The following is a 19,569-nucleotide window of genomic DNA, read 5'->3' on the forward strand; positions in this document are numbered from 1 at the left end:
CAGTGCCTAACTACTCTCTCTGTAAAGAAATTCTTCCTTATATCTAGTCTAAACCTCCCCTGGTGCAACTTCAGACCGTTTCCTATAGTCCTATCATTGTTTAGCAGAGGCCAGCACCTATCTCCCTACAACCTCCTTTCAGGTACTTGTAGAGAGCAATAAGGTCTCCCCCCAGCCTTCCTCAAGTGAAACATTCCCAATTCCCTCAGCCTCTCCTCAGAGGGCTTGTTTTCCAGACCTTTCACCAGCTAGGTTGCCCTTCTCTGAACTCCTTCCAGCACCTCAGTATCTTTCTTGTAGTGAGGGGCCCAGAACTAAACACAGTGCTTGAGGCATGGCCTCACCAGTGCTAAAAGGGGTAAAGGGGGTCCCTTCTCTTGCTGGCCAAACTATTCCTGGTACAAGCCAGGATGCCCTTCGCCTTCCTGGCCACCCAGGCACACTGCTGGCTTGTATTCAGCTACCTGTTGACCAGCACCCTCAGGTCCTTTTCTGCCTGGCAGCTTTCTGGCCACTACTCTCAGCCCAGATTGGAAGAGACTTCCAACCAGTACAACCTTTTGTGGAGAAGGAAGCCTGGAGGAGATTATCAAGGGCTACCTACCTATGTGTTATGAGTCCTCTTTTCTGAGAAAAGAAAGTTTTCAGAGTTCAATCTGAGAAGTGAACTAATACTGCCTGTAGTACATTATATAGTTTGCAAGGAATTTTCTAGACAAAATAAATGGATTAGGGGTTGAAGGTGTAAAAAATCAATCTTGAAATCACTTGTAGTTTCTGAGAAATACATTTAGGGAATTCTTTGAATTTTTGTGGTCCTCTCAAGAAGGATAGGAAATAGAACCAAGGAAATAGAACCTGCCTTTGTAGTACCATACTGCAGTTTATCCAAAGCAGGAACTAAATTACAACCTCTTTTAATTTGATGTGAGCTAAAAGTTCAGATAAGTTCTAGAACTCTTTTCACATCCAAACCCCAAAAGAAAAAAAAAAAAAAGGCCTTTTCTTGTAGTAGGTGGTATATAAGGGGTATTATGGCAGCGCACTTCTATGCTTCTATGTAAGAGCCAGTTGGTTGCTGGAATAAGTAGAAATATTTTGCTGCTCCTCTAGTTATATTCTGAAAATGATAAAGAATCAGTACATTGCATTAGGAAGGAATATAGATGTTTTTAAATGTATTTAGTTTATAGTGAGTGAATATATATACTAACTGTTGTGACAACTCTGGAAAAATAAGAAAATACTCTTTACTGATATCTAAAAAATGAAGAATTATTTTTGTTGACAATATGCACCAGAAGTATAATCTTTCATTCTTTATACAGACTTCAGTAATGGAAGGAAACAAAAGCTAGTATGTGTTCATTTAATGTATGCTTTCTGTTTTTCCTCAATATATTTTTACTGTCTTTTTAGTATTATTTTTTTAAAAGTTATCTGTGTCTGTTTCCAAATTCATTCATTACCATTTTTATATATGAAGTTAGAGATATTTGTTGAAATAAGATAAAATTAAATGAATATTCATTTCATTTTTTTGAAAAATTGAATATTTATTACAAAGTTACATATATATTAAGTACTGTGCTAGAGTGATAAGCTACATAGCCAGTGCTGAAGATTTTATTCAAAATTGCCATCTTGTAAAGCTTACTTTGTAAAATGGAAACTTCTGGTTTATATTACACATTTTCATGTTTGACTACATGCTATATTTACTGCTCAATTCTATTCATGTGCCACTTGAATATAAGTTTTGAACCATTATTTTTTATGGAGCATTTATATTTCAGTTATGTGCAGCCATAATTCTGATAAACAAAGATGCTCAGCCACACAACATGCTCAAAGATTCAGCATTTTCTGTATGTTAATTCAGTATGAAATGATTTGCCTACTAGCATTTTATTACAGTACTTTTTACTAGACATACATTTAACTTTCTTAGAAGAGGAATCAAAAGAATATGTGTGATAATTATTTACTATTAAAAGTAGTGTCTTATTTGATCTATGGAATCTTCAAGAAGTTATAGGTGTTGGGAAATTTGTGGTTTTAGTTGTTTGGTGTTTCTCCCACTGTGGTGTATTGTGTGGTAAGAGCATGTACTTTAGTTCAGGTATGACAGGAAAAGTCACATAGAAAAAGAGACATTTTATGTGGTTGTCATGTATGTTTTGGCTATTCAAATATTTTTTTGTCTTTTAGAAAGCTTGTCATACATAATGTACAGTAACAAGATATTCCTACCTGATATCTTGAAGCATCATGTCATCATTCCCATAGCAGGAATGACATATTGCAGTGTTACAGAGATTACTGAAGTATCAGTAATTAACTTAATGAAGTATCAGCTATTGCATTAGCCAGGAATTTATGACTAGTGAAAGCACTTACTGTGCTGGACACAGATATGCCTGTGTATTCTTCCAAGCATAATTTAGAGATACCTATCCAATCCTATGTATACTATGTATATGTATATATACACAAGTGTACAAGATGAGTGTGAAAGAAAAATTATTTACTAAGAGCCCAACATTTCCCTTTTGTTATTGTGTTCAGTTTTGAATAAGTTTACAGACTAATTCTAAGACATCCATCAATAAATCCATGTATGGGACTCCACTTCCTAATTGCTGAAGAATACCTTTTATAAATTATTCATAAACAGACAGAACTTATCTAAAGCAATGTATCTAAATAAGTCTTTTAACTCCATCGATGAAGAAAATTTGGTATCCAAGAATGAAAAAAAAATTGGCTCTGTAACACAGCTGAGATGAGTGCAATGAAAGAAGCTCTGCTTAGCAGCTGAGGGAAACTGAGAGGGAAGGACAAGGCTCAGTACACTTCAGATCAAGGTGCTTTCAAATGATTTTTTTTTTTAGCACCAAGAATTATTGCAGAGGTCCCATTTCTTGTTGCCATGGCACCTAAGACACTGGTGGTGAAGATATCCTCTTACCTTGGAGAGGAGTTCACACAAAGACTGCTTCTTTCTCAAAAGAGTGAAAAGAAACTACTTGTTCTAAAATCTGCTGGCTTTAGAGTGTACATTTGGAAGATAAATCTATTCTCAAGTCAGTGGCACAAATTCATAGATACATTACTGGGTTCAATAGCCTCTTGATTATTTCTTCCTCATTATCATTTCTACACTGAGCAAACATCTACATGATATATGCACACCGGCATTTATTTATCAACAAAAATTTTTTGCTCCTTCTAGGACACATGGTAATATATCCTTCATTATTCTTTTCATTAAATTTGGGATGAAAACCCTTCAAGTTTAATTTGATTTCATTTGTAAACTAAATATTCACACAAACATATACTGATTTGCATCCCAGAAATAGTACTCAGTTTCATCTGCTGGTTAAAAAAAAGAAAAAAAAAAAAAGAAAAAAAAAAAAGGAAAAAAATAAGAAAAGTTTCATCTCCAGCAGGTTCTGAGGTTTTTTTTCCAGAGAACCATTTGTCTTTTTCCACTTCTACTTTCAGAGTTTTTTTCCGCTAAGGCAAAAGTTATCTTGGGAGGTCTGGTTAGCCTAATATAATGACACCAGCAACTTTAGTCCAAGACTTTGAGTCCCATAGTGAATGCATCATTAATATTTTCACTGGCCATACTGTGCAGGTAGAAGGTCTTCCCCTGTACTTTTAAGAGTTTCATCTGCGTGCCTGGAAGTTGATTTGCTCTCAGAATAAAGCAGCAGCAGCCCTTTTTCAGTAAGGACTATTCACAGCAAAAAGACACCACCAAGTCTTTCTGCATATTCAAATAGAAGTTCATAAACAGGTGTCCTCAGAAATCTTATTTCCCTGTGTCAGCCCTTCTCTGTCTTTTCAATTAGAAAGAGTGTAGTATTTATATCAGCCATACACTTCAAATGGTTATGCAGTATTATTACAGCTCATCACAGAGTTTTGAAGACTACCTAGAGATTCCCTTTGTGTCAACACTTCATTTCCATTTGGGTCTCTCCCTCCTGACTAGAAAACAGTTTGTGCCTACAGCCACCTACTTGCTAACATTTCTGAAAAGATCTTTACTGTTAACAGTCAAAAATTGTGGAGAAAATTCAGACCCGTAGGGCTGACTCTCTGTGCTTTTTAAAGATCAGATATGATCATTAACCAAGTTGGAATCAAACGTGTTTCCCCCATCTTGGAAGATAAGCTGGTTGGTTGGTTGTTTTTTGGTTTTTTTTGCTCTTCTTCTTTGTAAGCAATTCCCTTTCCCTCTACCTCTTTATACCAACTGCAGAAGCACTAAGACTGTGCTTCCTCACAGGGAATTTTGCATTTGACATGAATTGTTAAAATGAAAGGTAGAGGGTTCAACCATAAAGAAATTTCAGTTTGCTTGAAGTCATTCTCAAGCAGTCAAATCAGAATGATGGCTTCCCTGTCAAATGTGCTAGTAGTTGATACCTGCAGATGTGAGGTATACATATCTTTTCAGCACAGGAGTACTAAATATTTCCTGTCTTTCTAAACACTCTACATTTGGAAGAGCTAGTTGTGTTCTTTACTTAACCAGTGACTCGCTCCAGAAGCTATCCAACAGAAAGGCAGCTACCCACAGTATAAAAGACAGCCTTTTGAAGGAAAGCAAAATAAAGCCCCCCAAAGCCCCAAACAACTGGCTGACTACCTTATGTAACTGTTCTTTGAGATATACTGTCTAAATGTATATACACCTCTTTTATTTCTCTCCTCAAAACTTATTGTAACTGAGAGGAATGAGAGATTGAGGAGACCTGAGAGAGAGAAACACTTCACTGCTTTGGTATTTTCTGTGATTCAGGCAATGAATGCAATTAGGAGCACATTTCTATAGATCACGTGAGGTAAAAATATCCTCCTAGCAATATTGACATAGGGTTATCTGGAAAATAAACATGCACAATATCTCAAAGAAGAAATGTCACACAAAATTGTCCATGAGAGTGGTTTCGTATTCTTCTCACCTTTTCCTTCCAGCAATAGCTCTTTTTCCCTCTACCTATAATTACACAATTCTCTTACATTTTTGTTTACTATTCGTACTTAGCTAATTTCTCCTGAGGACAAAGCCCAGCTTTTAGTGGGTTTGTCCTACTAGAGAGTAAAACACTTTTGTGCACCTCCAAAACTGTTTTAATCTCAGATGCTTAGTGAACACGGGGGTCCAGAAATGTAGTGGAACAACTCTTTAGTATGCTGAAGTCCCTGATTGACAGCTGACTAAAGTCTATCTAAAGGAGACCATGAGAATCAGGTTTGGGCTTCTGTTTCTTGTATTCAACAGCATTTTAAATGGGAACCACACAAAATGTCTAGGAAATCTGTTACTAAGACAGATTCCCAGGTGTCACCTAACAAGCCTATACTTTTCTTGCCTTACAGTTTGCTTTAAGTCAAACTAGTCAGGAGCTTTCTACTACACTACTGGGGTTGTGCTATTGTTAAGAAAAGAAAAAAAAATAAAATAAGGAATTGTATTACTCCTAAGTCAAGAGAAGTGTCTCTATAAGTATTTTTAAAAAACTGAATTTAACAATTCAGTGAACCAGCACCATGAACATTAGGAATAGACCTCAAATAAAGAAAATGCTCCCCATTCATAGAGTGTATACATTGTTACAGATCAGTGACATATTCCAAAGTATGGATAGAGTTGAAGCACAACCCATTAATTCAATAAACTTGGCTTAAAGTGCTGGAGATTTTGTTGGATTTTGTTCATGTTTTACCTTTTTGCTTTGCTGTCCCTCATTAGTAATTTCAACTGTATGAAGTATCCCTGAAGCGAGCTGTGAAAAACTTAAAGGATAAAGTTATTTCATGTTTTATTTCATCTTTAAGTTGCTCCTTTATTAAATTTTACATGGCACTTGCTTTTAAATGGTGCTTTAATACAGTATTTGAGTAAAATCTTCATGGAGGTATTATTCACTGGTATTCACATTAATATCACATTAATTTAGCATGTTCAGTTGTTATAATAAATGCTACATGAATAATTAATGATAGGGTCCTACAATAAATTGCTGACACTCTTTAGAAAGTTGTTTCTTTTTAATAGTTTAGTTAGTATTCATTGAAAAATCATCAATTATAATGTATTTTGTTATGTTGTAACATTGAATGAATTTCCATTGAGATTCAAACATAAGTGGTAACCTCATTAACCTGAATAGCACTGTAGATTTATGTGAGACACTTGAGGTCTGGCATTTATTATTTTCTTTGATTCTCTATGGTATAAAATTGGAATTTGAGTTCACCTTTGAGAAGGCACACTAGGTCTGAAACTTGCTATTTGTTTTTAGTTAGTGTTAGGTTAGAGAGCTCTCATTTAAAAGCTGCTCATGAGCAAGAGATGAGCAAGAGATCTTATATAATATCATTAATTCAGTCTTCAGAGGTAATAGGCATGTGTGTGTATCCAGGATCCACTGTATTTGGTAGCACTGTATTTAAATGCTGTCACATTTAAACTGCTGAATCTTTAAGTTATTTTCTATTTCATGCAACATATTTAATCAAGCTAATTATAGATTTTTTATAATTTCTATTTCTTTACCCTTTAACATTGCATTTTTATAAATATAACTGAAATGTGTTATACTCATTTTTCTGTCAATGTTAGACAGAGAACTGAAGATTTCTTCAATTTGGTGTATGAGTCTTACTGTACATGAATCTTCAAAATACGATGCAGTATAATAATTACAGGTTTGAATTGTCTCTGTTTAGAAACTGAAACTTTAATATTCAGAAAACACTATAATATTTTAGCTGGTGGATAGTGGACACCACTTACTGCTCACAACACTTGGTTCAGCTTTATCTATGATTCCCTTTGCTCTTGTTTTAATGCTGCATGACCATCCCATAGGGCAACAATAATGACCTGTGGAAACAAAGGATTAACAACAGTCAGTGCTCGGTTTCTTCTCATATTTTACGAACTGCTGCAAATTTTTGTAAAACCAACAAAAGTATTATGCACTCAGTAGAGTGCTTTGTGGCAGAGAAACTCATGATATACTGCTTTTATTTGATCTCTGCTTTGGAGATGTGTTTTAAATTCTGTCAAACCTTTTAGTGAGGTGTATAAAAGGAAAATAATGAAGCAAACTTTTCCATTAAACAAAGTTATTGTTACATTTTTACATGAAGTGTATTTCAAAGCATTTCAAGAATCCTGGGATTTTGTTTGTTTTGTAGAGTTTGTATTCATATTCAGCAAGTGTTTGATTTTCAAAAGATTTACCCTCTGCAGTTTCCTTTTATCTAATATCAAGTGAGATAATGAAAGGAGAAAGAAAAAAGTTACTTATGTAACTAGAATTTAAGTGACTTTATTAAGCAAAAGAACAAATAATGGGGTCAAGTGTCTGTTCCAGACAGATTGTTCTTACTAAAAAGGAATAAAATAACAGTTTGGTAAGGTAGTATTTTCTAGTCTGCTGCAGTCCTTGGCAAGGTTATAACAGAAAACTCAGAAGCTACAGTGAAAGTAAGACATAATTCCTCATCTAATACTTCTTACATGTGGAAATAGGTTGTATAAATAAGAGTATACATTTTGAATGTTAAGGTGGATACTTGTGATTTTATAATATATAAATAAAAATAAAACCACACAAGATTCAGAAGTTGTAAAAAATAATTAGATTAATCTGCTTTTATCTGCTTCTCATGTTTTGAAATACAGAGCCAGTACCATACGATAAAATGCCACCTAATCATAGAATGGTCTTTGTTGGAAGGGACCTCCAAGATCATCTACTTCCATCCTCTCTGCCATGGGCAGGCACATCTCCCACTAGACCAGGCTGCTAAAAACCTCATCCAAAGTGGTCTTCAACACTTCTCTGGGCATCCTGTTCCAGTGTCCCACCACTCTCACAGTGAAGAATTTCTTACTAATATCTGATCTAAATATAACTCTGTCAGTTTTAAACCAATACTCCTCATCCTATTGGTACGTGCCCATGTATAAAGTCCCTCTGTAGTCTTCTTGAAGGCTCCCCATGACTTGGAAGCATAGAAGTAGATGACATTTACTGAACAAGCTTCATTTAGTATAGTCTTGTTTACGCTGTTTAACAAGTAATTCACCTGTGACAATTGTAACATTTTTAAGCCCTAAATGCCAACCAATGTAGAAAGAGTTTGAGACCTGAGATTTAAGAGAATTTAATTTTCATTTAGAAACAGAAGCACAAACATCTGTAGCATTATGAGTGCATTTTGTATGTAAATTAGCTACACTAAAGTAGTATACATTACAATTCAGACAAAACAATTTTGCAGCATGTATAAGGCTGTATTTTTAAAGCAGGTCATTATACCTCTGCACCTCATTGTCAGCTAAGGATGAGTTATACACTCACAACATCAGAAAGCTATTAATTGCTCTTAATTTACAGATGCTTAAAATCTCATGTTTTATAATGGAAATAAAATACATATTTGGGTTTTTTTCATGTCTGAATGGTTGTTCTGTAGTTCTTCAAATTAGGAAACTAGAACAGCTGTTTTTAATGAGCAGAATCTAAGTGTTTGACAGTCAATTGAAATTGTTTTACAATTTGAATTTTAAATTATACTTTTTATTTATAGTCCAATTGCAGTTAATTGTACCCTTTTAATATGAAAACAACCTCTTAATAAATCTTGTTGGAACACATTAGGCACTGCTTCACATTACTTCTGCAAGAATGTGCCTTTCTCTCTTTCTCTCTCAGACTCAAAACAGCTGCCTACACAAGTTGCAATAATCCTTCCCATAGGAAAAAGCTCTCTCCAGGCCTTGTTAATGAAAGTTTTTTGTCATACTTCTGATGACTTGTAATGAATTATCAGACTTTTGCTTTTTTAAAAAATTTCCTAATACTTTTCTTTGTTTATTTGTTTATTTTTTTTGCTTAAAACAGACTTTTGTTCATTTTCTCTGTTGAAAAATCTCTTGGATTACCCATATTTGGTTTGTGAGGTTTTTTGAGGTAAATATTATGACAGTGACAACTGGACCTTTTGTGTTTAATCTAAAGAATGTATTTTGGTGCCACTGACTGTATTGATAATGAAAACCTGGAAATCTTGAATCCATTTATTTTGCATCTTGAAAGATTAAATAGATTACTATAGAAATAAAGGAAAGGCAGAAAAATAAAATAAAAAAGAGATCAGTATTACATCATAATACATATTTAAATATTAAATCTTTTTACACCAATTTCTTTGTATTATATCATGTAGTGTATCATCTACAGATTTAAAGTTCTTAAATTGTACCTAAGTTAACAGTATTATAGTAATCTAACATCACATAACCTGACAAAAAGCATTATGGAATACAGCCCTTTTCTATAAAGGCTACAGGAGCTAGCCCTGAAAATACTATTTACACAGAGCATGTTTACTGGGTATGTTATAGTATACTGGTTCACTTAAATTCACATTCATTTTTCAAAGACAAGGCTGTGCATTGAACTATGGAGACACAGAATATCAACAGTAATTACTTAAAGATCAGTAAAGATTCTTTCTTATAGCAAATTCTGTACCTGTCAATATTTGCATAATTTGAAGACTTGCAGATACCAATACTGTGATAGTGTTGATTTTATTGGAAGATGGGTCGGTATGGTTAATATTCAGTGAATTTTATTAAATAAATTTAAATACAAGCAGATATTTTTTTTCTCATGAAGGAGGCAAGGGAATTTTTTTCTTGTCTACCTGGACTAGGGAGGCAAATCATTCTCCCAGGATGAGAGCAGGTCTCAGACTCAGGAGAAATCTGGAAGGCACTGCAGTAAAACGGTGGCTTGAAAATAAAAAGAAGTCCTCTGCAGCCAAAAACTACAGAGTCCTTCTTTCATGATCATAACCTTTGCTCAACTTGAGGTACTAAGGTAGTAGTTACAGAGCACATGTGCTAGATAAGGAATGTTGCATAACATCTTTCAAGGGTGATTGGCAGTGCTTTATTTTTCTCTTACCATACATGGATGAGCCATATCACTTCCATATGTAAAACTTCATAGCTTGAACTTGAGAATGAGATATGTGGCTTCACTTCCTTTGTTTCTGTAAAAGAATTTTAAACTGTGTCTGGTGCCTCCTAACAGAATGATTTTGCCAATGTGGCTTAAGGCTATTGTTTCATTTTGCATAAAGAGGTAAAGATTAATTGGAAGCAATGAAAATGGAAGTGAACATGAATATATTTTTCCAGTCTAGTAGCTCAGTACTGATATGGCAACAGTGAATATTGATTCATGGATTAGTTCAGAATTTTATTTCCCAGCCGCTTAATGTGTAAAGTTCCTTGAAGTGTTCCTTCTCCCCTGCTAAACGCTCTACACATTATGCTAAAGAGGTTAGCCAACATTTGCTCACTTTGTGACTAACTGATTTTCTAATCCCTTTATGTGAAGCAGAAGTCATAGGAAATGCACATTTAAATCTCCAGAGGTAAAGTGAATTGAATTTAGGTGTCACACATTCTGGCTGCATGTATTAATTACTGTATTAAAAAGCAGCAGCAGTGTCAGCTGCTGTAGATATTTTTAAAGAAAAAACCATGACATTTCCTATATTGCTGAGAAAAATATCAGGGTCTTGAAAGGGAGAGGTGCCTGTGACTGCATGAGCTTTTCCTGCTAACAAGACAATACTCAGTATGGCTGTTCTGAGTTTCTAGTCCCTCATTATATGTGGGGAGTTCATGCAGTCCTGGATTGTGGTGTGCAAGAATGGTCAGAAAATACTCAGGTGAAGTCCTTAGGCCATAAAGTCCTTTTATATCTGGGCACTGATGACAAATGAAAGAAATTTCAGGTGCTAGGACACAAGATCTCCAAAAGCCTGGAGATAAAGAAATCTTCCATGGATGGGGCCAAAGTTTCTTTGCAAAACAGTCATCTCTGTCTCTATGCCAAGAAACTGGGAAAGCAAATTGAAAAGGAAGGTATTAGTGGGGTGGGTATTGGCCTCTTCTCCCAAGTAACAAGTGACAGAAGAACAGAAAATTGCCTCAAGTTGTGCCAGAAGAAATTTAGGTAGGATATTAGAAGAAATCATTTAAAGGGCGGAGGCTCCCAGGGAAATGGTGGAGTGACCATTCCCGGAGGTGTTTAAAAGATGTGTAGATGTGGTGTTGAAGGACATGTTGTAGTGGTGGACTTGGCAATGTGTTAGGCTAATGGTTGGAACTGATGCTATTGACAGTCTTTCCTAACAAAGCAATTCTATACTATGGTCTTAGCTTAAGAAGTTAACATTAGTGTAAAGTAGCAAGGAAATATTAACTTCAACTGTTTTGTGTTTTACTAGAGAGTTGGGGTTGTTCAGCCTGGAAAACAGAAGCCTCCATGAAGACCTGTTAGCATCCTTCCAGTACCTGAAAGGGGTATAAAAAAAAAAAAATAACTGGAGAGGGGCTTCTTATGTGTAGAGATAGGACAAGGTGTAATAGCCTTAAACTGGAAAAGGGTAGATTTAGGTTAGACATGAGGAAGAAATTCTTTAGCATGAGAGTGGTGAGACACTGGAACAGGTTGTGGTTGTGGACTCCCAGGAAGAGTTGAAGGCCAGACTGGATGGGATGTTGAGCAACCTGGAATAGTGGAAGTGTCCCTGCCCATTGCAAAGAGGTTGGAACTAGATGATCTTCAAGGTTCCTTCCAACCCAAACAATTCTATGATTCAGTGAAATAGTTCTATTATGATTATACCATTTTCCTTTTGAGGAAGGGAAGTTGACAAGAGGCTGTCTGGCATTTGGCAGCAGGGGTTCTTATTCCCCAGTGCTCTTCTCCCTATTAAATGTTATGCAGCTCTAAGTTATGCAGGTCTAAGTAAACCAAGGAAGGGGAGAACATAAAGCTCTACTTTAAAATCCTTAACCACCTTATTGACACTTTCCTTCCTCACTTTTACTAGAGACATTCCAAATATAGAGTAGAAACAAGTCTATAAATAAGACTATAACTACTTCATTCTTAATTTCCTTTCTTCCCACCTTTCATCTCCTTCTCCCCTTCTATCCCTGCTTTCCTCTCTTTTTCTTAGTTTTTATTGAAGAGAGTAAGTTTAAAATACAGAAAGTTTCACTGGTTTTAGGCTTTTCAAAAGTAAGGAGCATGTACATGTGATGACGTCTGTAAAGGCCCTGGAAATATAAATATGGAAATTTTAGATAATTTATATGTACACATGAAACATACATTTTCCCTAAATGTGTTTTAATTAATTATTTTCTGATATATGTTTCTGGTCTATCTTTATGCTGTGTTTTCAAAATTATTCTTTACATATATACTGCTTAAACAACATTCAGTTTTACCTAAAATTGAAAACCCCACACCCTTCCAAAAAGGCATATTTCAGTGTCCTGTGAACTCTAAAATTCTATTTAACATTTATATAAAAAATAGAAGGGTTTTTTACCTATTACAGCTCTGATAAAAAATAATTATTTATTTACAATGTTACATTAATGCATTGTTATTTTAAGTGCTTTAATAGGTTTTGCCAAACTCTGAATGAAGTCTGAATGGTGTTTACATAAAAATCTGTATCTAACACAATATCTTTTATCATTAGACTGAACAAAGAGATATAAATATCAATCACACCCACCTTTAAAAATTGTAGATTGATATGAATATGCTATGATTAATATGGGGTTTTATAAGATATGTTAGGCCATTTTAAAGCATTTTGAATTTTGTTTGAACACCCCACCAATATTATTTTCTATCTCTATGGTTGGTTTTATTTATGCGCCAAAGCTGGTATTGCACATTTGGAATATCTTCATTAGTCCTTACTCAGAACTCAAACTAAGCCCCTGAGCTGTTAGAGGCCACTCTTCCTATACATTACCACTTTCCTTACTAGGGACCAATGACAAAATGTCTACTGCTAAAAGGTGTCCGTAAGTTCTCATTACAGAGGTCTGTGAAAAAGACTTGTCTACTTTTTAAAGAGAGAAAAAATGAAGCTGTCTGCTTGTCCCTTCCTAATGTCAGTAAAGGCTGGTGATTTTTTAGTTTTTGGTTTTGTTTCTCATGGAGAAAAAATGTTTGAATACTCTTGATTTATTGCCAGATTCCTTTATCTCCACAGCTTATTTTCTGTTTTTTTCTAATATTTATTTGTAAATCCAAACAAGGAAGTAAGTGGAATCAATATTCCACTTATTTGAAATGTTACTACAAGAAGTATATTTTGACAAAACCAGCAGTTTTATGGAATATGGGTAATCTGCACTTTAGGTCAGTCTGATGGGAAGAGCAAGGGATAGACTGGAGGTGAAGTGAATTAGATAAAAGCACCTAAGTGCACATAATGAACATAACCGGTGCAATGCAGGAAATTGCATCACTGGTAGATTTTCTAGGCATTCGTCCTATAGGTGAAATTGGACAGAAACATATTTTTTTCCTAGATAGAATGTTCAGAGTTTTTATAGTGTCTAATATTACTGCAAGTAACCCATATTTTCTTGAAATGGATAATTCACTTTTTTATTGTTTTTGTTTTGTATGTGGTTTTTTTGTTTGGTTTGGTTTTTTTTTTTCCTTTTTTATTTTTATTTGTCTGTTTTCTGTAGCTGAATGTGGAGCAACTGTCTCTGGAAATGAAGGAACATTACTGTCTCCAAATTTTCCATCTAATTATGACAACAATCATGAATGTATCTATAAAATTGAAACAGAGGCTGGAAAAGGGATTCATCTTAGAGCGAGGAGCTTTCAGCTGCGTGAAGGAGATATTCTTAAGGTAAAAAATAATTCAATTTCTACTATGCTCAATATTCATATTGCATTAAAAACTCTGCTTTTAACGGCAATTATTTTTATTTCACTTTCTCACACAAAATGAATAAATTCTGTGTGGTTAAAACACTAGATTCAATTATTTCGTATTAGATTCAAAGAAATTATAGGCAGCATTGATTACAGTTATAGAAATATATTAGGCTATTTACAGTGGGTTAAAATCTAAAAAGAAATTCTAAATTTTGAACTTGAATTTTGAATACTAAAGTGTCTTTTCAGTTTGCAGTAACATTTGTGTGTCATGGTGATTACTTACCAAAGGACAGATTTTAATTTTGGTACATTTTAATTTTTTTTTCCTGTATCTTGCACAGAAATGTTTTATTTTCTTTCAAATGAATTAATTTGTTGATTGGATAGAAAGAAGTTAGCTGACATATAGCATTATAATATTGACCACAATTGTAATTACAGAAGATAGTTTTCATTCTTTTATATTGTAGGTAGGCTTTGAAACACTGCCGAAATATATACAGATTTTGAACATGTAATGTAGTTTTCTTCTGCATGACCATAATCTATCTTTTCTTAATAAGGGCTTCTCCATTCTTGTATATACTGAAAATCATTACATTCATCTGAAGTGTTGAGCAAACATTAAATTACGCTTTCAAATTTATGTCTCAAAATTTGCAAAGTTAATTGGTACTTCAAATCACCAAGTAGTCAGAACTTGCTCCCTAGGGATCTCCCAGAAGCCCATTTAACATGTTAGAAATTGCTGTCTACATTTCCAACTTGATTTTACTTTTTTTTTTTTTTTTTTCCTTCACTGAATGCTTCTCAAAAGTTTAAAGATATTATTGATATGGATCAAATTTTGGTGTCCAAAGTTTTATTGCCTTTGTCATCCTAAGAGACTCCTTATGTAAATAAGTGACAGTCCAAGTTGAATTTATACAAGGCATTTAGAGATATGATGAAGAAGAAAAAATACTTTCCTTTAAGTGTTGCGCTGTCTTTATTAGTATAAACATTCATATCCTTATTGTTATACATTTTCATTTTAGGAAATGCAGACTGGATTAGACCATGAAATAAGCAAAACTTTAAGACTTTACAGTACTGTTAGAAAGTTATAGTCAAAAGAATATCACGGTCTTTAACTTCATCCACAAAATCCTTGATAATAAACATCTCTGTGTTTGCTTGGCCACCATGTGTGAAGCACTGCAAGACCTTGGCCTGTGGTTTTCCCTTTAGAATAGAGAGAATTGAATAAGTGGGCAAAATATGTGGTCTGTGTTGCTCTTTGCTCCCATCTTCTATGATCTGAGAGTTCAGATCCCCAAAAATGTTTTTGCTCTTAACAGATGCAGCAGACACGGAAGAACTGCCCACTGAACTGCTTGGATATGGTACATGTCTCCAAGAAACTTTGTACATACCATGTAATAAACTACCCCCAAAAAAACCCAAAAAACCCCAAAAAACCCCAAAACACCTCTGAAAACCTTAAGCATTCAGAAAATTCAATTATCCTTCAGAATATTTCATAGTGTCAAGCATAGAGATACTAACTGAAAAAGCTCTCTATTAAGATACTCACTAAGAAAGTTGTGATTGAGAGAAAGCTGTTCTGAAAAATCTGTTAAATACTTTCTTCTCTCATAAATCTGTGAGCACAATACTCCTGAGGATCCAAAGGAAGCAAAGCCAAAATTGTGATGTCTGTATTGCAAGGCCTGTTCTCTGGTTTTGAGGCAACTGGCATGGCACAACTTCCATTTATGCAATTAAACTCTCTTCCCTTATAGCGACTTGGGTTAGTGAGGTGGTGCTTTGAAAGCAGGCGTGGAGGCCACAGGGGTGGCCCCTGTGAGAAGCTGCTGGAAGCTCCCCTGGGGGAGTGTCAGAGGTGGGCAGACATGGAGCTGCAGCCTGTGCAGGATTATGGAGAGGGGCAAAAGTGGACCTGCAGCCATAGAGGAACCCTTGCTAGGGAGGGTGACTGTTCCCTGAAGCAGGTACTATTACTAGAGCAGTCTGTTCCTCAAGGACTGCACTTCAAATGGAGGACTCATGTTAGAGGGGTTTGTGATGGACCTTCTCTCGTGAGACCTGCATTGCAGTGGGGGAAGCCTGTGAGGAGTCCTCCCTCTGAGGAAGAATGAGTGACAGAAACAACATGTGGTGAACTGACCCTAAAGTCCCACTCCCTATCCCCCTGTTTTGCTGATGTGAAGACAGAAGTGAAGTGATCTGGACCCAGGAAGAAAGGAGGGGTGGTAGTTGGGGAAGGCATCAAAATACAGTCATGTTTTCTCTTTCTCCTTGTAGACTAAATTAGTTTTTTTCCATCACAAGTTGAGTCTGTCAGCTTTTTGCCCATTACAATAGTTGGAAAGTGAAAACCTCTCTGTCTTTTTAATCCATTAGGTGGATTCTCTCCTCCCCATTCCACAGTGGGGAGGGCTGTGAGGTGAGTCAGCAGAGGCCTGGTTGTTATCCACTGAGCCTAAACTGTGACACATAGCCTCTCCATAATCTGCATTTTTAAAAAATATAGTCAGTTTCCTTTCCACTCCTATGCCAGGATGTCCTTGTACATGTTTCCCCAGGAATCAGCCCTTGATCTAGCCCCAGTACTTATCTAGGCATTGTCTGGAAGTCTGCCAAAAGGAGCAGGCCAAAATTTTGACTGAAGATTTACTGGAGGTTGAATGGACTCTGCAGCTGAATAATAAGGTTTGGATTTGTGCCCTAGCTTTGATTATATTCATGGCTAAAGTATCTCTTGTATTCAGGTTTTATAAACTTGTGTGTGCAGCTTCTGATTTCTTTATTCTTTATTCTTTCTTTAGTCTAGAGATATTCTTCTAGACTGGAAGAAATTTTCTTTCCAGTGTTGCCATGCATCATAAGATTATGCTGACTGTCTGATTATCACTAAAAAGACACTTTGTGATAATTTAAAACCTGCTATCTAGAGGCAGAGAATTTTCCAGCAGCCAAGTATAGGAAGCTGGCATAAAGATTTTCTGTTTTCCAACCAATGCGAGCTACCTTAGAAACATGAGTTGTCTTGTTGAGTTGAACCAAGTGGTCTGTCCAGCTCAGAATGCTTTCTCTGATAATAGTAGTTGGTGGTTGTATTAAGGTAAAATATGCAATCTTAGCCCCTGAGCTCCATCTCCTCCAACATCCACAGCTGTTGAATTAAATTAAATCACACTGTTGTCTCTTCCATCGTCTACAGACCTTTTGTCTTTGAATTTTGGTAGCCCTTTAAATTTGTTGATACTACTAGATGCCTGTTCTTTGACAGGAAGTATTGAACATTCACCATGTAGTGTGTAAAAATTAGTGTGTTTCTTTCATCAATTTGAAATCAGTATCTTTATTTGATTAATGAAACATCAAGGTTCATTAAGTACTTCTTTTTTCTGACAATGCAGAATTTAATGAAAAGTTTTGCATTCATGTTCTCAATGCTTTCATGATTTTTTGATCCTTAATCATTTCACTGCTCAGCCTTCCTCTGTCCAATCTTTCACTTCTGAGGCAGATGCTCTTTAATCATTGCCTTTGTCTGTGGAACTTTTTACAGATCCACTCTGCCCATGCACAGACCAGAACTATACAGAAGACTCAAGAAACGGATACTACAAGGCAGTACTATATACACAGGCAAAATAGTGTCCTATATTTTGTTTTTAACTCTCTTTGGTCCTCTACAAACTCTCTTAGTTCATAGCTACATCACCTTTAAGGCTAGTTGTCAATTTTGTTACCCGTGTGGAGTGTCACCTTTTCCTTCATACAGTGTCATACATCTGTCTTCTTCAATAATTTATCACAGGTCACTGTTGCATTACATTTACATTTTTCCATTTTTTTTCAGATAAGTTAGCCTTTTTAGCATTAGAGAAAAGGGGAGTATCTTAGGTACTACAGCACGTAATTTTTCTTCAAGAAAGATGAGTTCATTCTCACCTAACATGATATTTTATTTATTACGTTTTCTGACCAGATGTACAGTCTGAGCAATTAGGAAATTAAGACACTCTCCAAAGGCTCACCTTTCCCACAGCTTTGGGAAAGTGCTGTGGACTTCTGAAGTTTGCTTTCTTTCCTATATGTAATTTAAATACGAGCAAAATATGCTAGTAACAGCAGGCTTCTATCTTGTGTTTGCACAGAAAACAGCCCCAAAAATCGGTTGCAGGCAGCTTGTGAGGGATGCAGTAAGGCTTAAGAATATTTATAAAGCTTGATCTGAAATATGGGACATTTTCACACCTGAATATCTTCATCTTTTTATGTACATATATGGCATTTCATTGAAGTGCCCAGACACTGGCAGTGGGGGCTGCAGAGGCAGCCTCTGTGACAGGGGGCTGGACCTGCCCTCTGTGGGACACAGCTGGGAATGCAGGAATTCTCTTACACAATGGTAGCAGTATTTCAAAAGCATTTCCCTTTGGGATGATTTGATGCTATTAAGAGCTCTGAAATAAAAGAAAGTTTAGTTGTAACTTATTTTTGCCATGAGAATGAGAAACTGGAGTTTAGAAAATCTAGCCAGCATTTTCATGTCTTTCAGGAGAGTGTCTGTTTTTACTTTCCTACAGCAGATGCAGATAGATTAACCCTGTTGCTTGAGCATTTTGCCTCATTAATCTTCTCTTGCCTGCATTATTTTAATCCCAGCAGTAGAGCAAGCACTTCCCTTTTAGTACCTCACAAATGTTTAGGTGAAAGGGGTCATCCCTGAATGCTCTGCCTAGTTTTATCCCTCTGTTCCAAGCAATGTTGTGATCCTTCCATGCCTCCAAAGGCCAGCTGCTGCTGTTTGACTATTTCCATAGTGTTAAACTCTTTGTTTAACTCACAAGGTGACACACTCAAACCATATCTCAGAAACACTCCCTGACTTATGCAGCTCCTAGGCTAATGCTTTCCCAGGAAAGATTTGTGAGTGTGTTAGTAAGTCTTCATTAAATGTGTGCCAAGTGAATACTGACAATACTGGGTAGACAATGAAGTTTTGGTGACTGGAGTCCTACTCTAGCACAGTTTATTTGCTTTGGAAATATAAACCACTTTCAGCTGTATATATTCAACTAGGTTTACAGTGGCCACAGGTGGGAATATTGAGGCTGGATATTGGGGCTGTGGTACATAGGGAATAACATACTTTGCAAGAGTATTTCTGACATCAGTAAGGTCCTGTGCATGAGAAGGAGTCAAAACTACTGCATTCAAGAATACATGTAAGTTGATGACTGTAAGCTGGGGGCAAATTTTTCCATAGCTGTGGCCAAATTTGACCTTGAATTAGTAGGAAAGAAACCTGAACTCAAGTAAAGAAACAGTACCACTGTTTTTAGGCATATAGCTAAGCTATACTTGGATTATCTGTTTCTTTTGAAGCTTATCTTTTCTCACTCATTAGCACTTAGCTTTCCAGTCCCCCTGCTTTACCCACAACTTGAAATTTCATAATTCTTTAAAGTGGCTACTTATGGTGAAATCTTTATGATGCAATTAGTGTGAGTGTATTAGAGGTAAGAGGAAAAACATGTATGTAATTTCATGTATTTTGTTGGCTTGACCTTCCCTTTTTCTTCATGACAGGGAAAATAGTAATTGTAGCATGTGAATGCTATTTCAAATTGGTTCTCCTAAGTAAGTTAAACATGCACACTACATGAGTTACTAGTGATAGTGCTTAGACTAATACCTTGAATGTGTTCTCTGACTC

At 35.7% G+C, this 19,569-nt stretch overlaps 1 protein-coding gene across 1 annotated transcript in view; it reads left to right on the top strand.

The window, feature by feature from the left end:
* Positions 1–19,569, top strand: part of CSMD1 (CUB and Sushi multiple domains 1) — a 945,929-nt gene that overhangs the window by 747,600 nt on the left and 178,760 nt on the right. The window contains exon 22 of the mRNA XM_030448332.1: positions 13,634–13,803. Within this exon, the coding sequence (XP_030304192.1) occupies positions 13,634–13,803 (170 nt within the window). The remainder of the gene's footprint in view (positions 1–13,633; positions 13,804–19,569) is intronic.

This window comes from Calypte anna, chromosome 3 (genome assembly GCF_003957555.1).
Source record: "Calypte anna isolate BGI_N300 chromosome 3, bCalAnn1_v1.p, whole genome shotgun sequence".
NCBI lineage: Eukaryota > Metazoa > Chordata > Aves > Apodiformes > Trochilidae > Calypte > Calypte anna.